Genomic DNA, 27,872 nt, shown 5'->3' on the forward strand with positions numbered 1-27,872 from the left:
AGTTACTTCATCTCTCTGAGCCTTAGTTTCCTCATCTATACTATGGAGATAAGAATATCTACCTTTCACCATAAAAAATGGTAAGTGTGTGAGTTCACACAGATGTTAATTAGCTCGATTTAGCCATTCCACAGTGTCTACATATTTCAAAACATTATGTTGTACAGGATACATGTATGTAATCTATTTGTCCATTTCAATTAATTAATTTTTTAAAAAGAATATCGACCTTGAAAAGCTGTGATAATTAAAATGACCAGTGAGTCCTCTGACCACTTAGAAAGAGATCGAAGTAGTAATCAGGCTTCTTCTACCTCCCACATGTATACCTAGGACTGAAACAAGCCAGCCAGCAAGGTGCTTGATATTTTTCCCTATTTAATATTCTTCTTTATATGGACAACACTGTGACATCACTGGAGCGTTCTATCATATGCAATTTGCATACATTATTATCTATGTTAACTTTAAAACTGTTCATGTTTGGTTGACAAGTATTAATTTAACATACACGTAAATTTGTTAGACCTGGACAAATTTGTCAAATTTGAAAAACAACTTGAAATTAGAAATGTGAATGTTTGAAAAAGCAAATACTTCCATTGGCATCATCACACTTAGAAGTCTGATTTATTTCTCTTGAATCAGAAGTTTCAATGGGAAACGGTGATAGTTACCATTAATCCTCTGCTTTGCTTGTACTCTTTGAGGATACTGTTGATATTTTCCACAAATCCTGTTTGGGCCACCCACCGGATATTAAAATTTTCCTTCACAAAGAGCGCTTCCATTCTTAAGTTGACCAGTAAGTGGTCGAGACAATCTTGCTAAAAGATAGAGGAAAATTAGAGATTTGTCTTTTTTTGTTTAATTCTGACTGTCATTAACAGACCAAAATCACTACGGTTAATAAAGAAAGACAATATCCATTCACTAAATGTGGAAGTCAATTAATCCAGCACTGAGTATTTACAGAGCACCTGTGTGATACTGTGTTACTTCTGAACAGTCTGCATGTCTACTCTGATGGCGGGCCACATTCTGGCTGAAAGAGTAGGAAGATACTGGAAATCCAAATTTTCTTTTTAAAATATTTTAATTGCATCTACTTTTTGAATACTGCAGTTTCATGGTTCAAAATCCAAAAGAACAAAAGGTGTAGAGAAAAATATTCCCACCGGGTGGGGTGGCTCACACCTGTAATCCCAGCACTTTGGGAGGCCCAGGTGGGCGGATCATGATGAGGTCAGGAGGTTGAGGTCATCCTGGCTAACACAGTGAAATCCCGTCTCTACTAAAAAATACGAAAAATGGCCGGGCGCGGTGGCTCAAGCCTGTAATCCCAGCACTTTGGGAGGCCGAGACGGGCGGATCACGAGGCCAGGGAGGATCGAGACTATCTCTACCACACGTGAAACCCCGCTCTACTAAAAATACAGAAAACTAGGGGCCGGGCGAAGTGGCGGCTTCGTAGTCCCAGCTACTCGGGAGGCTGAGGCAGGAGAATGGCGCAAACCCGGGAGGCGGAGCTGGCAGTGAGCTGAGATCCGGCCACTGCACTCCGCCTCAAGGCAGAGAGCGCAGACTCCGCCCTCAAAAAAAAAAAAAATAACGAAAAATTAGCTGGGTGTGGAAGGGAAAAAGCTGTAGTTCTTAGAAAGCTACTTGGGAGGCTGAGGCAGGAGAATGGCATGAACCCAGGAGGTGGAAATTGCAGTGAGCCGAGATCGCACCACTGCACTCCAGCCTGGGCGAAGAGCGAGACTCCGTCTCAAAAAAATAAAATAAAATAAAAAATTCCATCTGACCTTTGACCACCAACAACCCAGTTCTGCTCCTCAAGGCAACCAATAGTATCAGTCCTTTCAGAAGCATATTCGAGTGCAGTGTTTAAATGCAATTTATTCTTAAAAAGAATTGCATTCTAATGCAAGCTTTAAAAGCACACTGCAAAAAACCCTATTTTTTTGTTGTTGTGATGGAATTGGAATCTCAGCCTGCTGTTTGAATTTTAGAAAGAGGCCAAAGAAAATAATTCCCAGTGTTTGAATGGCATTTTACGTATCAAATAGCTTCCAAATACATTTTGTTTTGTTTCCTTTTTTTTTTTTTTTTTTTTTGAGATGGAGTTTCTCATTGCCTAGGCTGGAGTGCAATGGTGCGATCTAGGCTCACCGCAACCTCCGCTTCCTGGGTTCAAGTGATTCTCCTGCCTCAGCCTCCCAAGTAGCTGCGATTACAGGCATGTGTCACCAAGCCCAGCTAATTTTGTATTTTTAGTAGAGACAAGGGTTTCACCCTGTTGGTCACACTGGTCTCAAACTCCTGACCTCAGGTGATCCACCCGCCTCGGCCTCCCAAAGTGCAGGGATTACGGGCGCGAGTCACTGTGCCCAGCCCAAATACATTTTCTGACCACGACCTCTGGGGGTTTTTCAGGAAAGACAGCTGAAGACAAGAGTAAGTTGTCTTAGGGTAGAACATCCGGTGTGGTAGGAGTTGAAGATGGCATTGGAACCTAGGCCTTCTGACTCCAGATCCCTCACGGATCAATGTTATTTAGCCAAAACCTATCTGATATTAAAAAAATAATAATATTATTGAGAAAGATAGTTTAAAAAAAAAAAAAACACCTCATATACTAACCGTTAAGTCCTTGGTTAGGTATGCATTTTCTCTGGGTATTTTCTGGATTTTCCCAGGGCCAGTATTTTTACTGATACACTGTTAGAGGAAAATTGAAATATTATTTGGTTTACCTGGAAGGCTTTACTTTATATAAAACTCAAATGGACCAGGCACAGTTGCTCACACCTGTAATCCCAACACTTTGGGAGGCCGAGGTGGCGGATCACCTGAGATCAGGAGTTCAAGACCAACCTGGCCAACATGGTAAAACCCTGTCTCCACTAAAAATACAAAAGTTAGCCAGGCATGGTGGCACGTGCCTGTAGTACCAGCTACTCAGGAGGCTGAGACACGAGAATTGCTTGAACCCAGGAGTCAGAGGTTTCAGTGAGTCGAGATCACACCACCGCACTCCAGCCTGGGTGATAGAGTGAGACTCTGTCTCAAAAACAAACAAATAAACAACCCCAAATGAATGTGAACATAATTGAATTTTTAAAAATAGCATTAGTGCCAGGTAGTGGAGATAACGATGAGCCTGGCCCGGGATCTGTCCTCAAGAGCTCCCAGTGTGAAAAGAGAGACAGAACTGTACACAGATAATGATCATGTGGAGCATCTGCAGCTCAGCAAAGGAGATTCTGTGCTATAGTCTGAATGTCTGTGTCCCACAAAATTCACATGTTGAGATCTTCACCCTTAAGCTGATGGTGTTAGGAGTTGGGACCTTTAGGAAAGTGGATCATGAGGGTAGAGCCCTCAAGAATGAGATTAGTGTCTTATAAAAGGACCCCAGAGAGTACCTTCGCCCCTCCACCATGTGAGGACACAGGGAGAAGGCGACATCTATGAAGCCAAAAAGTGGGCCCTCGTCAGACACTGAATGGGAGTACAGGTGTGAGCCACCGCGCCCAGTCAATTCCTTTTCTTTTTAATCTTATTTTCTGCACGCTGCTGTGTGTGTGTGTATGTGTGTGTGTATATATATATATAAAAAAAATAAAACTACATTAATAAATTATAATATATTTATAAATATTAATTTTAATCTATGAATATATCTTAAATAAAAACTAAGTAACCATCTGCCTTTTTTTTTTCCCACAATTTTTCTGTTTGTTTGTTTTTGAGACAGGGTCTTGCTCTGCTACCCAGGCTGCAGTGCAGTGGCACAATCTCAGCTCACTGCAACCTCTGTCTCCCAGGTTCAAGCAATTCTCCTGCCTCAGCCTCCTGAGTAGCTGGGACTACAGTCATGCATCACCAGGCCTGGCTAATTTTTGTATTTTTAGTAGAGAAGGGGTCTCACCATGATGGTCAGGCTGGTCTCGAACTCCTGATCTCAAGGGATCTGCCTGACTCGGCCTCCCAAAGTGGGATTACAGGCATGAGAAGAGACAAGGTCTTGTTCTATTGCCCAGGCTGGAGTAAGGTGGTGCAATTATAGCTCACTGCAGCCTTGAATTCCTGGGTTCAAACAATCCTGGCACCTTAGCCTCTCAAGTAGATGGAACTATAGATGTGCACCACCAAGTCTGGCTAATTTTAAAAATTTTTTGTAGAGAGGGGGTCTCACTATGCCCAGTGCTGGTCTTGGACTCCTGGCCTGAAGTGATTCTTCCACCTGAACTCTTAAAGTGCTGGAATTACAGGTGTGAGCCAATGTGCCTGGCTGAATCTGCCTTGATCTTGCAGTTCCGAGCCTCTGGAACTGTGAACAATAAATGTCTATTGTTTATAAGCTGCTTGGTTTATGGTATTTTGTTGTAGCAGTTCAAACAGACTAAAACAACCTGGGGTGAAGAGAGACACCTGTCCCGTGCAGGAGGTGGGAATGAGGCAGGGAGGGTGCACAGGAAGATAGATGAACTGAATTTTTTTTCTTTTTTTCTTTTTCCTTTTTTTTTTGACAGGGTCTTGCTCTGTCACCCAGGCTAGTGTGCAGTGGTACAATCTTGGCTCACTGCAACCTCTGCCTCCTGGGCTGAAGTGATCCTCCCACCTTAGCCTCCTGAGTATCTGGGGCCGCAGGCACACCACCATGCCTGGCTGATTTCTGTATTATTATTATTATTTTTTTTGGTAGAGATGGGGTTTCACCATGTTGCTCAGGCTTGAGCTGAATCTTAAAAATGAATAGGGAGCAGCCAGGAGAAGGCTGCATTAGCTGGGCCACATGGTAGCTGCTTTAGCCAGAGCAGCCTGGACTAGAAGAGGAAGCTCTCCCAGATCTAGACTCCTGAAGCTGGGCACAAGGGCTCACACCTCTAATCCTAGCACTTTCAGAGGCCGAGGTGGGAGGATCATTTGAGCCCAGGAGTTTGAGGTTGCAGTGAGCTATGATCACACCACTGCATTCCAGCCTGGGTGACAGAGCAAGACCCTGTCTCTAAAAAATTAAAAACAAACAAACAAACTTAGCCAGGCACTGTGGCTTACCCCTGTAATCCCAGCCCTTTGGGAGGCTGAGGCAGGAGGATCACTTGGGCTCAGGAGTTTCAGACCAGACATGGTCTGGTCTCATGGTGAGACCTCATCTTGACAAAAAAAGAAAAAGGATGAAAATTAGCCAGGTATGGTGGTGCACGCCTGTGTTCCCTGCTACTTGAGAAACTGAGGCAGGGGGACCTCTTGAGCCCAGGATGTCAAGGGTGCAGTGAGCTATGATCACACCATGGCACTCCAGCCTGGGCAACAGAGCGAGACTCTGTATCAAAAAACTAAATAAATAAACAAATAAATAATATTAAAAATAGAGCTCCGGCCGGGCGCGGTGGCTCAAGCCTGTAATCCCAGCACTTTGGGAGGCCGAGACGGGCGGATCACGAGGTCAGGAGATCGAGACCATCCTGGCTAACACGGTGAAACCCCGTCTCTACTAAAAAAAAAAATACAAAAAAAAAAAAAAAAAAATAGCCGGGCGCGGTGGCGGGCGCCTGTAGTCCCAACTACTCGGGAGGCTGAGGCAGGAGAATGGCGTGAACCCGGGAGGCGGAGCTTGCAGTGAGCTGAGATCCGGCCACTGCACTCCAGCCTGGGCGGCAGAGCTAAACTCCGTCTCAAAGAAAAAAAAAAAAATAGAGCTCCTGGAATTGGCCAGTAGGTTGGTGAACCTGACCACATCAACACTTTGGGGCAAGTGCCTGTTGGTGGATTTCAGGGTTCTGGTGTGTCAGCTGCATGTGTGTCTGGGGTGCAGTGATCGCCATCTTCTTAACCTAGCCCTGCAGTGGTCTTTCTTATTTCCCTCTGTGCATGTGAGACAGAAAGGATATTTTGGTAGTAACGTTAAAGTATACACTGCAAATGCAGATAATGAGTTTGGGTTTTATGGATATTCTACTGAGGAGTCCCAGTTTTGCTAGCACAACTGATTGTATAACTACACTCCAGTAGGCAAAACTTCTTTTTTTTTTTTTTTTTTTTTTGAGATGGAGTCTTGCTCAGCCGCCCAGGCTGGAGTTCAGTGGCACAATCCTGGCTCACTGCAACTACCGTCTCCCGGGTTCAAGCGATTCTCCCGTCTCAGCCTCTCGAGTAGCTGGGATTATAGGCACCCGCCATTCTGCCTGGCTAATTTTTGTATTTTAGTAGAGAAGGGGTTTCATCATGTTGGCCAGGCTGGTCTTGAGCTCCTGACCTCAGGTGATTCACCCGCCTTGGACTCCCAAAGTGCTAGGATTACAGGCGTGAGCCACCACGCCTGGCCGGCAAAACTATTTATGATATGTCATCAAAGTATGAGATGAAACCACTGTACCTTGACTATATCTTCCAGGGTATGAACAGACTCATCCACAGCAACCAGGTAGTGAGGCTTCGGCGTGTGATCTATGACGTTTTGTATCACTCTGCAGACCCACAGGTGAAATAATCATCAGAGGGAAAAGGCGAAAGAGATGCAGTCAACTAGAATTCACTGACCACCACCCCCATGACTGGGCGTGGGGTTTGGTGCTTTGATAAGTTATCTCCATTTTCAGTAAGGTCAGGGTTGGGATGGTTATCTGCATTCTCCACATGAGGAAGATGCTAAAGAGTTCGGTGACATTTCTCAGGCTGAAGAGCTATTGCGAAAGTGGAAGAGCTAGCTTTTGACGTCAGATCTATCTGTTTCTGGACCTGTCTTCTTTCTAGCATACTGCCCTGTCTCCCAACAAGGGGACCTGAGCCCAGTAGGACCCCAGTTTATGAAGCCTTCCCCATCTAGTGGCTCATGTGAGCCTCACAACAGTGCTTTAGGGAGCTATTTTACAAAGTAAGACACAGATTTAGACAAGCTGTGGCTCTTTTAAGGAAGTCACGTAGCAACAGTGCCTGAGCCTGCTTTCCTATTCCGAGTTGCCAAGGTTTCCGAGTGCTTGCCTCTGTGCTGAGGGCGGCACAGGTGTGATCCCACTGAATTCTCACAGCCCTAGCAGGTAGGTACTGCTGCTATTCCCGTAAGTAACTTTCCCAAATTCACACAGCTAGTGAGAGGAAGAGCAGGAATTGGAACAAAAATTAAATAATTCCAGAGAGAAAAAAATAGTGAATAGATGTCTATCACAAGGACTTGTCAATTCTACCTCCATCTTAGCTTCCTTTCAATAAAATGAAAATAAATCGGATCCATGCTTCCAAATGTGCAGTTCACATTTATTTTGTATTTATTTCTTTTTTTCTATATTTATTTATTTATTCATTTATTTATTTATTTTGAGTCTCGCTCTGTCACCCAGGCTGGCAGGCAGTGGTGTAATCACGGTTCACTGCAGCCTCAACCTCCCAGGCTCAAGTGATCCTCCCACCTCTGCCTCCCAGGTAGCTGGGACTACAGGCGCAAGCCACCAAACCTGACTAATTTTTGCATTTTTTGTAGAGACAGGGTTTCACTATGTTGTCCAGCCTGGTCCCGAACTCCTCGGCTCAGGCGATCCTCCCACCTTGGCCTCCCAAAGTGTTGGGATTACAGGCGTGAGCCACTACGCCTAGCCTATTTTGTATCCATTTCTCAGAACATTTCAGCTTTTTGCTTTTTCCTCTGTTAAATATTTGACAATCTTCAAAGAAACCTCTGGGGGAAAAATGCTACTTAAATGGGCCTGTCAAAAGATAAAATTATAACAAATCTAGTTAAAGATTTCGATTGACTTTATTTGTGATTCTAGAATCAGGCAACATTTCATTCCATAAAATAGAACAAGTGTGCCAGTGAAATGAGCAGAGGCAGGTGGTTCGATAGGCAGAAAGGGCTGCAGAAAGCAGAAACAAAAAACAAAAAGCACATTGGTCATTTCAAAGTTACTTTCCTTGTAAGACAGGGACAGGTAGAACAACAGAAAGATAACTAACGGGGCCGGGCACAGTGGCTCACACCTGTAATCCCAGCATTTTGGGAGGCCGAGGCGGGTGGATCACCTGAGATCAGGAGTTCGAGACCAGCCTGACCAACATCGTGAAACCCTGTCTCTACTAAAAGTACAAAAATTAGCCAGGCGTGGTGGCTGGCACCTGTCGTCCCAGCTACTCAGGAGGCTGAGGCAGGAGAATCGCTTGAACCCAGGAAGGACAGATGGCTGACAGGTGAGCACCAAGGTTAGTGCCATTGCTACTTCCAGTCCTAAGGGTGACAGAACACAGAGAGTTTTATTATCATAGCTATTGAAGACTGAAACTGGCTGGTTTGGGAAATTAGCTTTCTCGAAAGGTCAGATAACAGCTTAGTTTCAGTTTGGTGCCTGAAACTGTAGCATGGGTGACTCCATTTTGATTTTCAGGCTGGTCTGTTGGGGCCTAGTACAGGAACTTAGTCCAAAACAATGGCCTCCTATAACTTGTTTTTAACAGGCCCCAAGTCCTTCTGTGATGGGAATAATTTCACCCTCTAATTTATGTTTGGAAGTAATATGTTAAGGACTAATGCCAAGTAAGTTATATTAATAAGGTAGAAGACTCTTCTATATCTTTGAAATCCAGTAATGTCATAATGTAAAATCTCTGCAGAAAAAATGGGTCTGTTACGGCCCCTCCATCCCCAGGGATGGAGCAGATCCAGGGTTTTGTAGTGCCTGAAGCTTAGCCCATTTACAGCAAGCTTGTCAAACTGCGGCCTGTGGGCCACATGAGGCCCAGGATGGCTTTGAATGTGGCCCAACGCACTTTGTAAATTTTCTGAAAACGTTATGAGATTTTTTTTTAAAAACTCATCAGTTATCGTTAGTGTCAGTGTATTTTATGTGTGACCCAAGACAAATCTTCTTCCAATGTGGCCCAGGGAAGCCGAAAGATTGGATATCCCTGACTTAGAGGATCCTCCTTTAAGAAAAATAATAAAGCGGAGCGCGGTGGCTCACGCCTGTAATCCCAGCACTTTGGGAGGCCGAGGTGGGTGGATCACGAGGTCAGGAGATCAAGACCATCCTGGCTGACACGGTGAAACCCTATCTCTACTAAAATATAAAAAAATTAGCCGGGCGTGGTGGCAGACGTCTGTAGTCCCAGCTACTGGGGAGGCTGAGGCAGGAGAATGGCGTGAACCCGGGAGGCGGAGCTTGCAGTGAGCGGAGATCGTGCCACTCACTCCAGCCTGGGGGGACAGAGCAAGACTCCATCTCAAAAAAATAATAATAATAATAAAAATGAGGTTCAGGGTCTCGGAAAGGGATCTGCTCAGGGATGTGGCCCTGAAGTTTAAACTTCCTTCATTTCCCAGTAAATCTAGAAATTCATCTGAGGTTGTGACTAATTTACCAGTGACCAGTGGATGAGGGAAAGAGTGGGAATCTGAAAACCAGAACCTCGGGGAAGTGCAGAAATTGCTCCCTTCTGGGCATGTGCCATAGAGGTGACAGAATGAAGTCCCCGGAAGCCGGAGCTGATGAACCACAAACACAGTGAACCAGCTCATTGACCTCACATTTAAGTTAGGGTCTTCAAAGGAGGAGAGGAGTTTCTGGACCTGCCTGAATACAGGGTTTAGATGCTCTGTGAGTATAAAAAACATATGTCAACTTTACCTACAACTGTCAAAGAAGAAAAAAGCTTCAGGTTTACAGTTTTCCATCTGAATTCTAGAATTTAAATTGGTGAGTTAGACATATTAATCTCATCTGGGACAAAGGAATAAGAAACTATGTCCTCAGAATGCACATACCAAAGTCTTTCTTTTCCAAAATTGGAGGGCATTGCTATTCTGCCGATAGTTTCTAAGAGATGAACCTGAACTTGTCACCAGAAAGTAGAACTTTTGAACAGTGGACACTATTTCTTTAGATGCAAAATGGAGAAGATGGTACCTTCTGCATGGGGTTGTTTTGAAGAACAAACACAATAATGCATGTAAGGGTCTTAGCACTGGGCAGATGCTCAAAAAGTGTTAGCCTACAAACACACACATTAACCAATTCTATGAAGGTCATGTCTCTGGGAGAATGCTTACCCTGCTAGATCAAGAACGTGGATTGTTGGAATTACATTTGTTCCATCGCCAAAAACTGGTAATGCAGGAGTCTCACCCAGCCAAGCCATCTGAAAGAAAAGTAAAATCATGTCCTCCAGTTATACATGGATGGCTATTACAGCTCACACATAAGTCTACAGTCAGAGGCATCCAAAAGGCTTAGCTATCTGCTTAAGTAATTTCCTCCAGGGGGTGTTTTATAAATCAGCCCTGATGAGATTTAGGATCAAATTCTGCCAAGAGAAATAACATGTAGCCTTGGGACTGAAATACTTTTCAAGAAATCTACAACCAGTTGTATTTAGTAGCTATACGCACGCCATCTACATAGAGAAGAAATGTTTTCACATGCATGATGTCTTAATTCTCACAAAAAAGACAAATTAAAATTTAAAATTACCCCCACCAGTAGGGATGAGGTGACAGGAAATAATTACCATCAGTACAGGAGTGAAATGCTTAGTGGATAAAGTAGCATGCAGGAGGTTATACTTGTGAGAGCTTGGACTGGAACCCCAATCCTCAGAGTCCAAATCCTCGTCTTTTCTTCTCTTTAAGTATTTCAGTAACCAAACAGACATCCTGAGTACTGTTTAAGTGTCACGTATTAGATTATTTTGAATTGTTGTTAAGAGTGAAAGAGGTAGGGGTGGGGGTCACAGTAGACCACTGGGTCTTGTAAGATATTTTGGACTTCGAGAAAGTGTTGAAGGGTTCTAAGTAGTGATGTGACACCCAGCAGGCTTGCTTCTGTTGCCTTGTGGAGAAGTGGTGGGAAGGAGAGTCCAATGGGGAGAGAGAGATGATGGCAGGTGTGCAGGCGAGATGGGGTAGCCTAGCTTGGAAGTGGGAAGTGAACGGAGTGGGGACGGAGAGAAGCGAGATGTTGAGGAGGCTGACTGTAGTAACTGGGAATTTTGTGATGGGTAATGTGAAAGGAAAATAAATCTTGGGACCCCAAAATCACTACGCCAAAGGGAAAAGTCAAGCTGGGAACTACATAAAGCAAACCTGTCTCTCGTTCAAAGATTTTATTTTTGTTTCCTTTTTTAAAATTATTATTTTTTGAGATTTTGAGATGGAGTCTTGCTGTCACCCAGGCTGGAGTGCAGTGGCACAATCTTGGCTCACTGCAACCTCTGCCTCCCAGGTTTAAGCGATTCTCCTCCCTCAGCCTCCCAAGTAGCTGGGATCACAGGCATGTGCCACCACACCTGGCTAATTTTTGTATTTTTAGTAGAGATGGGGGTTTCACCATGTTGGCCAGGCTGGTCTCGAACTCCTGACCTCAGGTGATCCGCCCGCCTCGGCCTCCCAATATGCTAGGATTACAGGCGTGAGCCTCATTCAAAGATTTTAAAAGCTACATACCTTCCTCACAATTTGCCCACTAGGAAATTATTTGTAGGCCCCCAGAGCTTTACCCGAAAACAGTTCTGTTGAATTTCACCCTGACAATGTAAATTGACAGCTTATCTTCACAGGTACAGGACAAGGACAGAACTCAAAGTCATCCCTAGGCTCACCTGACAAATAAATGCATATCTGATTGCTTCCTCTGCCCTATGTTTATTTTATCTTACGTAAAAATGCAGATTCGCTGAGCTAGATAAATGCATAAGTGACTATTCCTCTACCCTTCCCTCATGTTGAACAGCTGATCAAAGACTCAAAAGAATACACCTGCTTGCCTCTTCTCTACCCACACCTTTTACTTATTTTTTGTAGACACAGGGTTTCACCATGTTGCCCAGGCTGGTCTCAAACTTCTGGGTTCAAGCCATCCACTCACACTGTCCTCTCAAAGTGCTTTACTGGGACTACAGGCATCAGCCACCACGCCTGGCTTACCCACATCTTAAAAAAATTCTTCCTCTTTCTCTAATATCTACCCTTTTCCCTTTAAATACTGAAGCACATCTTCAGTATTTAAAAGTATCACATCCATACTTTCTTTCATTTTCTGCTATTCTATTGCACTAACCACATCCAAAGCAATCAGAAACACCTTCCCTTCAAATTGTGTATCTTTATCGTAAGACACTTTTAAACATTCCATGTCATCACTGAAAAGCCATACCTTAAAAAATGTGTGTAACATGCCTCCTTCTGCTCCATACTGGAGTCCAGCAGCAACTACGTAAGTTGCAAATTTTCTGGTCTATTAGATAAAATACAGAAGAAAAAAGCTGGCTGTAATATTATTAATCATATTGAACCAGATTATTTTAGTAGTTAAAATGAGCACTTTTGGAACTTCCGTCAACACTTGCAGGTTACTGAGGTATTGTTCGGGATACAAATCGTATCTCTTAAAGGGAGAAACAACACCCCTATGCTATTCAGGAATACCTCTGACCACTATTAAAATTTCCCAAGGACTCCTAATTAAATTAAAGCCTGGGTTTTTGTGAAAACTTAGTACCTGTAAGCTCTCTGCTGGGCACTGAGGGGGAAAAGAAGATAGAAAAACAGGTCTTTCCACAAGGATCTTTAATGATCTAGCACATGAAACCAAGAAGCCGGTGATGGGCCTTAACACAAGGATGGAAATTCACATAGATTGTCCACTTCACCCTGGACGAGCAGTTTAGGCACTGTAAGAACTGGCCTCAATATTTCTTTATTTTTAATTTTTAATATTTGTGGGTATATACTAAGTATATGTATTTATGGGGGTGTATGAGATGTTTCAATACAGGCATGCAATGTGAAATAAGCACATTATGGAGAATGGGGTTTCACCCCTTCAAGCATTTATCCATTGAGTTACAAACACTCCAATTACACTCTTTAGGTTATTTAAAAACCTACAGTTCAGTTATTACTGACTATAGTCACCCTGTTGTGCTATCAAATAGTAGGTCTTATTCATTCTTTCTAACTTTTTTTGTACTCATTCACTATCCCTCCTTCCCCTCACCCCCTAGTACCCTTGGCCTCTACTCTCTGCCTCAATATTTAACCAGATAAGCTCAAAATATCATCTTTATTATTGATATGAGCTCTACTGGAGGCCATGCCTTAGGTAAGCCATGATGATGAGCTTCCTAACCCTGAATTCAGAATAAGATGAACTTTTCCAACCAGTCCCAGGCAACACTGGACAACGAGGGACTTCTCCACATGGCGGCCTGTTGCTGTAAGTCTCAGGGCATGAGGAAGGTGAAATGCACAGTAGCCACCATCCGTGGAGTCCCAGAGAGAAGGGAAGGAGGAGGGGCCAAGCTCACATGGCCAGGACCTCCCCAAACCCACCAATCAGAAAACTCGCTTGAGCTTCTTCGGGCGAACAGGGGATGGTGCAAGAACACAGGAGTTTTTTGTTTGTTTCTTTGTTTGTTTTGAGACAGAGTTTCACTTGTTACCCAGGCTGGAGTGCAGTGGCATAATCTAGGCTCACCGCAACCTTGGCCTCCTGGGTTCAACTGATTCTCCTGCCTCAGCCTCCCAAGTAGCTGGGATTACAGGCGAGAACCACCATGCCCAGGTAATTTTTGTACTTTTAATAGAGACAGGGTTTCACCATGTTGGCCAGGCTGGTCTTGAACTCCTGACCTCAAGTGAACCGCCTGCCTCGGCCTCCCAAAGTGCTGGGATTACAGGCGTGAGCCACCATGCCCAGCCTATAGGAGTTTTTAGGAAGAATGTTACTCAGGCTCTTGTGGGAAGATAGTAATCCCACTTCACAAATATTAGGCCTGAGAAGGGGGACATAACCACAAACACGATAGAGATTTTAAAAATTATAAGAGAGACTTATGGAAAACTTTCTGCCAACTAATTTGAAAATTTAGCCTAAAGGGCTCATTTCTTGCCCCCAAACTCCTGCTAACTGCCTTCCCACAGTCCAGGACAGTTTTCCAACCAAAGTCTACCAAACAGTCAAAGGATAAGCCCAGAGGCAGAGCAAGATGGTGGGATAGAAATCTCCCCCGCAAGGACAATAACTATCTACACAGAGAAAAGCTTCATAAGAACCAAAAATCAGGTGAGCCCTCATAGTACCTATTTTAACTTCATATTGCTGAAAGAAGCACTGAAGAACCAGAAAAAACAGTTTGGAATCGCCAAAGCCCACCCCGCCCGCCAGCAGGAGAGCATCTCTGGGCGCTGCAGGAGGGAGAACACAGCATTGAGAGGCATTGAATTCAGCACTGTCCTGTTAGAGCAAAAAGGAAAACCAGACCAAACGCAGCTGACACCAGCCCAGCCCACGGAAGGAACATTTAAACCAGTCTGAGTCAGAGAGGACTCTCCGGTGTCAGTGGTCAGAACTTAAGTGCCTCCAAACCTCTCCACCGAGGGCTATAGCGCTCTGTGTCTCCAAGCAAACTTGAAAGACAGTCCAGGCCCTAAGGACTGCAACTCTAGGTGAGTTCCAGTGCTGAGCGAGGCCCAATGACAGTGGACTGGGGAGGGCACACAACATACCGAGACACCAGCTGGGGCAGCCAAGGGAGAGCTGGCACCACCTCTCCTCTAACGCCAGGCTGCACAGCTCGCGGCTCCAAAGAGACCCCTTCCTTCCACTTGAGGAGCAGAGAGGGAAGAGTTGGGGAACTTTGTCTCGCATCTAGGACACCAGCTCAGTCACAGCAGGAAAGGGCACCTGTGAGTAGGGAGGCCCTCATTCGAGGCCCTAGCTCCCAAATGGCGTTTCTAGACACAACCTGGGCCAGAAGGGAACCTGCTGCCCTGAAGGAAAGGACCTAGGCTCGGCAGCATTCATCACCTGCTAACTGGAGAGCCCTTGGGCCCTGAATAACCAGCAGTGATACCCAGGTACTATGTCGAGGGCCTTGGATGAGACTTACTGGCTTCAGGTGACATTCAGCACATTCCCAGCTGTGGTGACTACAGGGCAAAACTCCTTCTGCTTGAGAAAAGCAGAGGGAACATAAAGGGGACTTTGTCTTGCACCTTAGGTGCCAGCATGGCGAAAGTTGGGTAGAGCACCAAGCAGGCTCTTGGGGTCCCTGCCATGACCTGACTTTTGAATGGCATTTCTGGACCTGCCCTGGGCCAGAGGGGAGCCCATTTTCCTGAAGGGTGAGTCCCATCTGAAGGGTGAGTCCCAGGCCGGGCAGCAGTCAAGACCAGCTGACTTAAGAGACCTTGGACCCTAAGGGAACATCAGCACTAGTCTGTCAGTACTCCTTGTGGCCTGGGGTGGATACTGGGTGAGGCTCCTCTGTCTTTGGAAAGAAGAGGGAAGACTGGGAAGGACTATGTCTTGTGATTTGAGTGCTAGCTCAGCCACAGTATAATAGAACACCAGGTAGACTTAGTTTATCACTAAGGTTTATCACTCTAGTCCCTGACTCGCAGATGGCACTTCTTGACCCACCTGGGGCCTGGGGGACCTTGCCACCCTGAAGGGAAGGACACAGGCCTGGCTGGTTATGTGACCTGCTGATTGTGGAGCCCCAGAGCCCTGAGTGAACAAAAGCAGTAACCAAGGAGTGGTTACAGCAGGCCTTGGGCAAGATCCAGTGCTGTGCTGGCTTCAGGTCTGACCCAGCACAGTCATAGTGGTGGTGCCTACAGGGGTGCTTGTGTCACTCCACCCCCAGCTTTAGATGGCTTATAACAGAGAGAGAGAGAGAGAGAGAGAGAGAGAGAGAGAGAGAGAGACTCTGTATATTTAGGAGAATGTAAGGGAAGAGAACAAGAGTCTGCCTGGTAATCCAGAGAATTCTTCCAGATTTAGTCTAAGACTATCAAGGTACTACCTCTATGAGTCTGCAGGAACTGCAGCATCACTGGGCTTGGGGTGCCCCCTAAAGCAGATACAACATAGATCATAACACCCAAGTCCTTTCAAATATCTGGAATGCCTTCCCAAGAGGGACAGGTACAAACAAGCCCAGATAGTAAAAACAACAATAAATACCCAACTCTTCAATGCCTAGACACCGAAGTACATCAGCGAGCATCAACACAACCCAGGAAAGCATGACCTCACCAAATGAACTAAATAAGGCACCAGGGATCAATCCTGGCAAAAGAGAGATATGTGACCTTTCAGACAGAGAATTCAAAATTAGCTGTATTGAGGAAAGTCAAAGAAAATCAAGAAAACACAGAGAAGGAATTCAGAATTCCATCAGATGAATTTAACAAAGAGATTGAAATAATTTTTAAAAATCAAGCAGAAACTTTGGAACTGAAAAATGCAATTGCCATACTGAAGAATGAATCAGAGTCCTTTAATAGCAAAATTGATCAAAGAAGAAAGAGTGAGCTTGAAAACCCCCTATTAAAAAATATAGTCAGAGGAAAAAACCAGAGTGCTTCTTCTCCTCCAAAGGATCGCAGCTCCTCACCAGCAACGGAACAAAGCTGGATGGAGAATGACTTTGATGAGCTGACAGAAGTAGGCTTCAGAAGGTTGGTAATAACAAACTTCTGCAAGCTAAAGGTGGATGTTCAAACCCATTGCAAAGAAGCTAAAAACCTTGAAAAAAGATTAGACGAATGGCAACTAGAATAAACGGTGTAGAAAAGACCTTAAATGACCTGAAGGAGTTAAAAACCATGGCATGAGAACTACGTGATGCATGCACAAGATTTAGTAGACAATTCGATCAACTGGAAGAAAGGGTATCAGTGATTGAAGGTCAAATTAATGAAATGAAGCGAGAAGAGAAGTTTAGAGAAAAAAGAGTAAAAAGAAATGAACAAAGCCTCCACGAGATATTGGACTATGTGAAAAGACCAAATCTACATTTGACTGGTGTACCTGAAAGTGACGGGCAGAATGGAACCAAACTGGAAAACACCTTTCAGGATATTATCCAGGAGAACTTCCCCAACCTAGCAAGGCAGGACAACATTCAAATTCAGGAAATACAGAGAACACCGCAAAGATACTCCTTGGGAAGAGCAACTCCAAGGCAGATAATTGTCAAATTCACCAAGGTTGAAATGAAGGAAAAAATGTTAAGGGCAGCCAGAGACAAAGGTCAAGTTACCCACAAAGGGAAGCCCATCAGACTAGCAGCGGACCTCTCGGCAGAAACTCTACAAGCCAGAAGAGAGTGGGGGCCAATATTCAACATTCTTAAAGAAAAGAATTTTCAACCCAGAATTTCATATCCAGCCAAACTAAGCTTCATAACTGAAGGATAAATAAAATCCTTTACAGACAAGCAAATGTTGAGAGATTTTGTCACCACCAGGCCTTCCTTACAAGAGCACTAAACGAGGAAGCACTAAATGAGGAAAGCACTAAATGAGGAAAGGAACAACCAGTATCAGCCACTGCAAAAGCATGCCAAATTGTAAAGACCATGGATGCTAGGAAGAAACCGCATGAACTAACAGGCAAAATAACCAGCTAACATCATAATGACAGGATCAAATTCACATATAACAATATTAACCTTAAATGTAAATGGGCTAAATGCCCCAATTAAAAGACATAGACTGGCAAATTGGATAAAGAGTCAAGACCCATCAGTGTGCTGTATTCAGGAGGCCCATCTCACATGCAGAGATACACATAGGCTCAAAATAAAGGGATGGAGGAAGATCTACCAAGCTAATGGAAAACAAAAAAAAGCAGGGGTTGCAATCTTGGTGAGAGAAGGAATGCCCTCTCTCACCACTCCTATTCAACGTAGTGTTGGAAGTTCTGGCCAGGGCAATCAGGCAAGAGAAAGAAATAAAGGGTATTCAATTAGCAAAAGAGGTGGTCAAATTGTCCTGATAAAACAGACTTTAAACCAACAAACATCAAAAGAGACAAAGAAGGCCATTACGTAATGGTAAAGGGATCAATGCAACAAAAAGAGCTAACTGTCCTGAATATATATGCACCCAATACAGGAGCACCCAGATTCATAAAGCAAGTCCTTAGACACCTACAAAGAGGCTTAGACTCCCACACAATAATAATGGGAGACTTTATAACCCCACTGTCAATATTAGACAGATCAATGAGACAGAAGGTTAACAAGGATATCCAGGACTTGAACTCAGCTCTGCACCAAGCAGACCTAACAGACATCTACAGAACTCTCCACCCCAAATCAACAGAATATACATTCTTCCCAGCACAACATTGCACTTATTCCAAAATTGACCACACAGTTGGAAGTAAAGCACTCCTCAGCAAATGTAAAAGAACAGAAATCACAACAAACTGTCTCTCAGACCACAGTGCAATCGAATTAGAATGCAGGATTAAGAAACTCACTCAAAACTGCTCAACTACATGGAAACTGAACAACCTGCTCTTGAATGACTACTGGGTAAATAACGAAATTAAAGCATAAATAAAGATGTTCTTTGAAACCAATGAGAACAAAGACACAACCTACCAGAATCTCTGGGACACATTTAAAGCAGTGTGTTAGATGGAAATTTATAGCACTAAATGCCCACAAGAGAAAGCAGGAAAGATCTAAAATTGACACGCTAACATCACAGTTAAAAGAACTAGAGCAGCAAGAGCAAACAAATTCAAAAGCTAGAAGAAGGCAAGAAATAACTAACATTAGAGCAGAACTGAAGGAGATAGACAAACAAAAAACCCTTCAGAGCTGGTTTTTTGAAAAGATAAACAAAACAGACCACTAGCAAGACTAATAAAGAAGAAAAGAGAGAAGAATCAAATAGATGCAATAAAAATGACAAAAGGGATATCACCACCGATCCCACAGAAATACAAACTACCATCAGAGAATACTATAAACACTTCTATGCAAATAAACTAGAAAATCTAGAAGACATGGATAAATTCCTGGACACATACACCCTCCCAAGACTAAAGCAGGAAGACGTTGAATCCCTGAATAGACCAATAACAGGCTCTGAAATTGAGGCAATAATTAATAGCCTACCAACCAAAAAAAGTCCAGGACCAGATGGATTCACAGCCGAATTCTACCAGAGGTACAAAGAGGAGCTGGAACCATTCCTTCTGAAACTATTTCAAACAATAGAAAAAGAGGGAATCCTCCCTAACTCATTTTATGAGGCCAGCATCATCCTGATAACAAAGCTTGGCAGAGACACGACAAAAAAAGACAATTTTAGACCAATATTCCTGACGAACATCAATGCGAAAATCCTCGATAAAATACTGGCAAACTGAATCCAGCAGCACTTCAAAAAGCTTATCCACCAAGATCAAGTTGGCTTCATCCCTGGGATGCAAGACTGGGGTTCAACATATGCAAATCAATAAATGTAATCCATCACATAAACAGAACCAAAGACAAAAACCACATGATTATCTCAATAGATGCAGAAAAGGCCTTCAACAAAATTCAACAGCCCTTCATGCTAAAAACTCTCAATAAACTAGGTATTGATGGGACGTATCTCAAAATAATAAGAGCTATTTATGACAAAGCCACTGCCAATATCATACTGAATGGGCAAAAACTGGAAGTATTCCCTTTGAAAACTGGCACAAGACAGGGATGCCCTCTCTCACCACTCCTATTCAACGTAGTGTTGGAAGTTCTGGCCAGGGCAATCAGGCAAGAGAAAGAAATAAAGGGTATTCAATTAGGAAAAGAGGAAGTCAAATTGTCCCTGTTTGCAAATGACATGATTGTATATTTAGAAAACTCCGGCCGGGCGCGGTGGCTCAAGCCTGTAATCCCAGCACTTTGGGAGGCCGAGACGGGCGGATCACGAGGTCAGGAGATCGAGACCATCCTGGCTAACACGGTGAAACCCCGTCTCTACTAAAAAATACAAAAAAAAACTAGCCGGGCGACGTGGCGGGCGCCTGTAGTCCCAGCTACTCGGGAGGCTGAGGTAGGAGAATGGCCTAAGCCCGGGAGGCGGAGCTTGCAGTGAGCCGAGAGCCGGCCACTGCACTCCAGCCTGGGCGGCAGAGCGAGACTCAAAAAAAAAAAAAAAAAGAAAACTCCATTGTCTCAGCCCAAAATCTCCTTAAGCTGATAAGCAACTTCAGCAAAGTCTCAGGATACAAAATCAATATGCAAAAATCACAAGCATTCCTATACACCAATACAAGACAAAGAGAGAGCCAAATCATGAGTGAACTTCCATTCACACTTGATTCAAAGAGAATAAAATACCTAGGAATGCAACTTACAAGGGATGTGAAGGACCTCTTCAAGGAGAACTATAAACCACTGCTCAACGAAATAAAAGAGGACACAAACAAATGCAAGAACTTTCCATGCTCATGGACAGGAAGAATCAATATCATGAAAATGGCCATACTGCCCAAGGTAATTTATAGATTCAATGCTATCCCCATCAAGCTACCAATAACTTTCTTCACAGAATTGGAAAAAACTACTTTAAAGTTCATATGGAACCAAAAAAGAGCCTGCATTGCCAAGACAATCCTAAGCAAAAAGAACAAAGCTGGAGGCATCAGGCTACCTGACTTCAAACTATACAACAAGGCTGCAGTAACCAAAACAGCACGGTACTGGTACCAAAACAGACATATAGACCAATGGAACAGAACAGAGGCCTCAGAAATAACACCACACATCCACAACCATCTGATCTTTGACAAACCTGACAAAAACAAGAAATGGGGAAAGGATTCCCTATTTAATAAATGGTGCTGGGAAAACTGGCTGGCCATATGTGGAAAGCTGAAACTGGATCCTTTCCTTACACCTTATACAAAAATTAATTCAAGATGGATTAAAGACTTAAATGTTAGACCTAAAACCGTAAAAACCCCAGAAGAAAACCTAGGCAGTATCATCCAGGACATAGGCATGGGCAAGGACTTCTTGACTAAAACACCAAAAGCAATGGCAATAAAAGCCAAAATAGACAAATGGGATCTAATTAAACTAAAGAGCTTCTGCAGAGCAAAAGAAACTGCCATCAGAGTGAACAGGCAACCTATGGAATGGGAGAAAATTTTTACAATCTACCCATCTGACAAAGTGCTAATACCCAGAATCTACAAAGAATTTAAACAAATTTACAAGAAAAAAAAACCCCATCAAAAAGTGAGCAACCCCATCAAAAAGTGAGCAAACAACCCCATCAAAAAGTGAGCAAAAGATATGAACAGACACTTTACAAAAGAAGATATTTATCCAGCCAACAGACACATGAAAAAATGCTCATCATCACTGGTCATCAGAGAAACGCAAATCAAAATCACAATGAGATACCATCTCACGTCAGTTAGAATGGTATCATTAAAAAGTCAGGAAACAACAGGTGCTGGAGAGGATGTGGAGAAATAGGGATGCTTTTACACTGTTGGTGGGAGTGTGAACGAGTTCAACCATTGTGGAAGACAGTGTGGTGATTCCTCAGGATCTAGAAGTAGAAATACCATTTGACCCAGTGATCCCATTACTGGGTATATACCCAAAGGATTATAAATCATGCTACTATAAGGACACATGCACACGTATGTTTATTGCAGCACTATTCACAATAGCAAAGACTTGGAACCAACCCAAATGTCCATCAATGATAGACTGAATTAAGAAAATGTGGCACATATACACCATGGAATACTATGCAGCCATTAAAAAGGATGAGTTTATGTCCTTTGTAGGGACATGGATGAAGGTGCAAACCACCATTCTGAGCAAACTATCACAAGGACAGAAAACCAAACACCACATGTTCTCACTCACAGGTGGGAATTGAACAATGAGATCACTTGGACACAGGGTAGGGAACATCACACATTGGGGCCTGTCATGGGGTGGGGGGATGGGAGAAGGATAGCATTAAAAGAAATACCTAATGTAAATGACGAATTAATGAGTGCAGCAAACCACCATGGCACATGTATACCTATGTAACAAACCTGCACATTATGCACAGGTACCCTAGAACTTAAAGTATGTGTGTTTGTGTGTATATATATATATATATACATATAAAGTAAACAGGTTTTCAAAGCTCTCTACATGCAAACTTATACAACTATCCCTTTAATTTTTATCTTCATATATATATACATGATCTACTTGTTTCTGAGTATAAATAAAACTATATATTCTTGACAAAAAATATATATATATGTATATAGTCAGAGGAGACAAAAGAAAGAAAAACGATGAAACATGCCTATAGGATCTAGAAAATAGCCTCAAAAGGGCACCTCTAAGAGTTATTGGCCTTAAAGAGGAAGTCAAGTAAGAGATAGGTATAGACAGTTTATTCAATGGGATAATAGCAGAGAACTTCTCAAACCTAGAGAAAAATATCAACATCCAAGTACAAGAAGGTTACAGAACACTAAGCAGATTTGACTCAAACAACATGATATGGCTTGGGTCTGTGTTCCTGCCCAAATCTCATGTCAAATTGTAATCCCCAATGTTGGAAGAGGGGCCTTGTGGGAGGTGATTGGCTTATGGGGCCAGATTTACCCCTTGCTGTTCTTGTAATAGTGAGTGAGTTCTCATGAGATCTGGTTGTTTATAAAAGTATGTAGCAGCTGCCGCTTCACTCTCTCTTCCTCCTTCTCAGGCCATGTAAGATGTGTCTGCTTCCCCTTTGTCTTCTGCCATGATTGTGAGTTTCCTGAGGCCTCCCCAAACATGCTTCCTGTACAGCCTGTGGAACTGTGCTGTGAGTCAAGTTTTTTTTTTTTTTTTTTTTGAGATGGAGTTTCGCTCTTGTTGCCCAGGCTGGAGTGCAATGGCATGATCTCAGCTCACTGCAATCTCTGTATCCCGGGTTCAAGTGATTCTCCTGCCTCAGCCTCCTGAGTAGCTGGGATTACAGGCATGCACTACCACACCCAGCTAATTCTGTATTTTTAGTAGAGATGGGGTTTCTTCATGTTGGCCAAGCTGGTCTTGAACTCCCAACCTCAGGTGATCTGCCCACCTCCACCTCCCAAAGTGCTGGGATTAGAGGCATGAGCCACCACACCCAGCCTAAACCTCTTTTCTTTATAAATTACCCAGTCTCAGTTAGTTCTTTATAGCAGTACAAGAATGGACTAATACAGAAGACAACGTATAGGCATATAATAATCAAACTCACAAAGGTAAAGGATTAAAAAAGGATCCAAAAAGCAGCAAAAGAAAAGAAACAAATAACATACAATGGAGCTCTAATACACCTAGCAGCAGATTTTTCAGTGGAAAACCTTACATGCCAGGAGAGAGTGGCATGACATATTGAAAAGTACTGAAGGAAAAAAAACTTTCACTTAGAGTAGTATATCTGGTGAAAATCTCCTTCAAGCATGGAGGAGAAATACTTTCCCAGACAAACAAAAGCTGAAGGATTTCATCAATAGCAGACCTGTCCTACAAGAAACACTAAAAGGAGTACTTTGGTCAGAAAGAAAAAGACATTAATGAACAATAAATAATCACCTGAAGGTATAAAACTCACTGGTAATAGGAAGCACACAGAAAAACACAAAATATTACAACACTTTACCGGTGGTGTGTAAACTATCTCATTCTAAGTAGGAAGACTGAACAATGAACCAATCAAAAATAATAACTACAACAATTTTTTATGACACAGTACAATAAGATACAAATACAAACATCAAAAAGTTAAAAAATGGGGGGATAGAAGTAAGGCACAGAGTTTTTAATTAGTTTTCTTTTTGCTTGTTTCTTTACACCAATAGCCTTCAGTTGTTATCAGATTAAAATAATGCGTTATAAGATAGTATTTGCAAGCCTCATTGTAACCTCAAAAAAAAAAAAAAAAACTTACAATGGATGCACAAAAAATAAAAAGCAAGAAACTAGGCCAGTGCAGTGGCTCACGCCTGTAATCCCAGCACTTTGGGAGGCCAAGGAGGGTGGATCACGAGGTCAGGAGATCAAGACCATCCTGGCTAGCACGGTGAAACCCTGTCTCTACTAAATATACAAAAAATTAGCCAGGCGTGGTGGTGGGTGCCTGCAGTCCCAGCTACTCAGGAGACTGAGGCAGGAGAATGGTATGAACCCAGGAGGTGGAGCTTGCAGTGAGCAGAAATTGTACCACTGCACTCCAGCCTGAGTGACAGAGTGAGACTCTGTCTCAAAAAAAAAAAAAAAAAGCAAGAAACTAATTAAATCATATCACCAGAGAAAATCACCATCCCTAGAGCAAGATAGGAAGGAAAGAAAGAAGAGGAAGATAAGACAATAAAACAACTAGAAAACATATAACAAAATGGCAGGAGTAAGTCCTTATCAATAATAACATTGAATGTAAGTGGACTAAATTCCCTAATCAAAAGACATAGACTGGCTGAATTGATGAAAAAAACAAGATGCATTGATCTGTTGCCTACAAGAAACACACTTTACTTGTAAAGACACACATAGACTGAAAATAAAGGGATGGAAAAAGATATTCCATGCCAATGGAAACCAAAAAAGAGCAGGAGTTGCTATACTTATATCAGACAAAACAGTTTTCAAGACAAACTATGGCCAGGCATGGTGGCTCATGCCTGTAATCCCAGCACTTTGGGAGGCCAAGGCGGGTGGATCACCTGAGGTTAGGAGTTCAAGACCAGCCTGGCCAACATGGTGAAACTCTGTCTCTACTAAAAATACAAAAATTAGCCAGGCGTGGCAGCAGGCACCTGTAATCCCAGTTACTCAGGAGGCTGAGGCAGGAGAGTCATTTGAACCGGGCAGGCAGAGGTTGCAGTGAGCAGAGATCACACCACTGTACTCCAGCCTGGGCGACAGAGTGAGACTGTGTTTAAAAAAAAAAAAAAAAAAAATTAAATGCAACTCATTAAAAGAGGAACGCAATTTTGGTATCAGGCAATTCAGGACTATTTTTGCAACTTGTATAATTATTAGGGTCTCCTCTTTGCCTCAAAATACTGAATCGAAGTCCACCTTTTGTGTATGTAATCTTGTAAATGAATGTGCTGACTGAGGATGTGATAGCAGTAGATAAACACTTGACAACCAGCCTCTGGGGTGCATAGACTGTGTCTGCTTTATTGAAGGCTGTGAGGACAGCTCCTCATCACAGTGCCTGGTCCGTAACTGGATCTAACTGGACATTTGTTAATGAATGTGTTAAATGATGATTTCCAAGGGTCTATCTCCCAGATGAAGACATTAGCATCACTGATCAAAAAGGATCATTGGGATGACCAAACTGGCTGAATCAATCTTATTAATGGTGAAGAAAAGAGTGATTAAGAAAGTTGGGGATAAAAAGGATAGATTTTGACAATGAAATTTTGATTTTATTATTTAAATGACAAGTGTAAGGTTTTGTAATAAAAAAGATATTAAGTTGATCATACTTCTCATTTTAGACTGTTATTCACTTAAATCAGCTTTATATGTGTGAGAATACATTTTCAACCTGTAAATTAAACATAAATGATCAAGAAATCATGGATTCTAATAAAATAATGGTTATGGAATTTAGAACTGGAATAAATTTAAATCCAATCTAGCCCCTTTACTTATTGTACGCTCAAAAGTGTAATAACTAGGTTAAGGTCATATGGTTATAGAAATAAAAAGGGCTAGAATCCCTAATTTCCTGTTGTTTCTTTAAATGTTTTATGCTCACAGTGTTTTATTGGTAAAGTGCTTTTTATAGTAGGACAGAAGTTCCTATTGTAATATTCTCTGAGACCACTAGGTGTCATCTTAGAACTATTATTAGAGTTCACTTAGCGCTGGTCTTCCACTAATGGGAACAATGTAATGGCACTTTCAGAGGGTTTGGGGTTTTCTCCAAGTTAAATGAGGATGATAGTACCTACCTCACAGAATTTTGGGAATCGTATATGAGACTCTGGAAGATGACATGAGATACCATGAGTAAAACACTGAGAACTCATGAGCTACCATGAGTAAAACACAGACGACATGAGATACAATGGAAGACACTGAGAACACTGAAGAACGCCCTCCGTAATTTTTCAGCTGGCGGTGACTCCCGTGTCGCCGCTGCCGGGGGTGGACCTCAGCCAGCGGTCCGGGCCCTGGAGCCTTCAGCAAGTGGACGAGCAGCCGCAGCACCCGCTGCATGTCACCTGCACGGGGTGGCGGTGGACGAGCGGGGCACAGTGCTGACCCCACCCAGGTGAAGAACAGACCCACCAGCATTTCGTGGGTTGTTCTTGATTCAGGGAAACTCTACACCTGGGTCTTGACAGGCCCGGATGCTCCCAGCAGGAAGGATCCCCAATACAGGGAATGGCATCATTTCCTGGTGGTCCACCTGAAAGGCAGTGACATCAGCAGCGGCACAGTCCTCTCCAGATTATGTGGGCTCGGGACCTCCAGGGGGCACAGGCCGCTGAAGTGTGACGAGCCCACCCTCAGCAACCGATCCGGAGACCACCGTGGCAAATTCAAGGTGTCGTCCCTCCGTAAAGAGTACGCGCTCCGGACGGCACGTGTTACCAGGCCGAGTGGGACGACTATGTGCTCAAACTGTACCAGCAGCTTGTCTGGGAAGTAGGAGGTAGCTCGGGGACCTGAACCGTCCCGGAGGCCCCCAGCTATGTTCTCCAGGTCGTGGTGCATGTTCAATAGCTTTCTCCTCTTCCTGCTCCCCTTTGGACAGACAAGACCCCAGCACTGAGATGGTGGCTCAGGGCGACTTTTCCCGCTGCCTGGCCTTTATCATTCTAGTCACTCACTCTGGTTTATGTTTTGATCAAATCTGAACTTCGTTTTGGGGGATATTTTGGTATAGTGATGGGGTCATCAAATTGTTAATATGAAAATAGCAACCCAGAATTTAAGGAAAAAATTTGGCAGAAATAGACCAGGTCTACAGTAATAGAGTAAAGCGTCAAAGAATCTTTAAGGGAGGTTAAAAACAAAACAAAACAAAAAGCATTGGTCGCCTCTGCCTTTGTGATCCTGAGACCAGAACTGTAACAGTGTGTTTTTATGGCACTGTCGCTAGACAACCAGAGGCTGGCACTGAGGCTCAGCCCCAGCACGGGCCTCTCAGATGCCTTGATAGGCGTCAGTATCACTCTGGTTCCTTTAGAGAGCGATCCGGAAAGAGGAGTGGGGAGAGTGGCTTTGCGGTCGTTGGGGCGTGGCCCTCTAGATGGGCAGCAGTGCTCGCTGACAGCTTATCAGGAATCCCTACGTCTGTGTCTGTTAAATTGATTGTTCTTCATGGAGGTAAGAAAAGCTGGTCTGGAGTTGCTGAATGTTGTGTTAATTCTGCTGTTTGCTTATAGTTGAATAAAAATAAAAACCCTGATTGAAAAATCATCATCATAATTTTTCAGCTGTCACTATTTATTCATTGTCAGACCTTTCCCATCATCTATTCTGAAGAAAGGCAAGAGAAATAAAATAATTTTATAATGGACGTGTCAAAATGATGAATTTTGCTGCAACAGAAGGGACCAGGCACGGTGGCTCACTCCTGTAATCCCAACACTTTGGGAGGGCAAGGCGGGCAGATCACCAGTTCAGGAGATCTGGACCATCCTGGCTAACATGGTGAAAACCCACCTCTACTAAAAATACAAACAATTAGCCTAGTGTGGTGGCACGCGCCTGTAGTCCCAGCTACTCAGGAGGCTGAGGCAGGAGAATGATTTGAACCTGGGAGGCTGAGGTTGCAGTGAGCCGAGATCGCACCACTGCACCCCAGCCTGGGCAACAGAGTGAGACTCCATCTCAAAAAAAAAGCTACAGGAATGTCTTAATGACCAGTGAGTGACCAAGGATGTCTCAAGATAAATTCTATTGAATGATGGGGTTTTGGATTCCAAAGAAAAAAGCAAACCCCATAGGCTTTGGTGGCTGATGGCTCTCAGTCTGAATCTCAGCACCACACCAGGAAATGCGCTGAAGACAACAATGTGCATAGAGAATAGCCATGTTAGAAAGAGTAGATG

At 43.3% G+C, this 27,872-nt stretch overlaps 1 protein-coding gene and 1 pseudogene across 4 annotated transcripts in view; one reads left to right on the forward strand and one right to left on the reverse strand.

Moving 5' to 3' along the window:
* Window positions 1–27,872, reverse strand: part of AK7 (adenylate kinase 7) — a 96,084-nt gene that overhangs the window by 37,877 nt on the left and 30,335 nt on the right. For 2 of the 4 annotated variants that reach the window (XM_009212221.4, XM_003902246.5), the window contains 5 exons: window positions 12,150–12,230; window positions 10,049–10,137; window positions 6,389–6,479; window positions 2,647–2,724; window positions 678–827 (listed from right to left, as the gene is read on the reverse strand). In XM_009212221.4, the coding sequence (XP_009210485.1) occupies window positions 678–827; window positions 2,647–2,724; window positions 6,389–6,479; window positions 10,049–10,137; window positions 12,150–12,230 (489 nt within the window). The remainder of the gene's footprint in view (window positions 1–677; window positions 828–2,646; window positions 2,725–6,388; window positions 6,480–10,048; window positions 10,138–12,149; window positions 12,231–27,872) is intronic. The other 2 variants (XM_009212219.4, XM_009212220.3) reach the window with 2 other exon arrangements.
* Window positions 25,130–26,649, forward strand: LOC103886472 (annotated as a pseudogene).

The sequence above is a fragment of the Papio anubis genome, chromosome 7, assembly GCF_008728515.1.
Source record: "Papio anubis isolate 15944 chromosome 7, Panubis1.0, whole genome shotgun sequence".
NCBI lineage: Eukaryota > Metazoa > Chordata > Mammalia > Primates > Cercopithecidae > Papio > Papio anubis.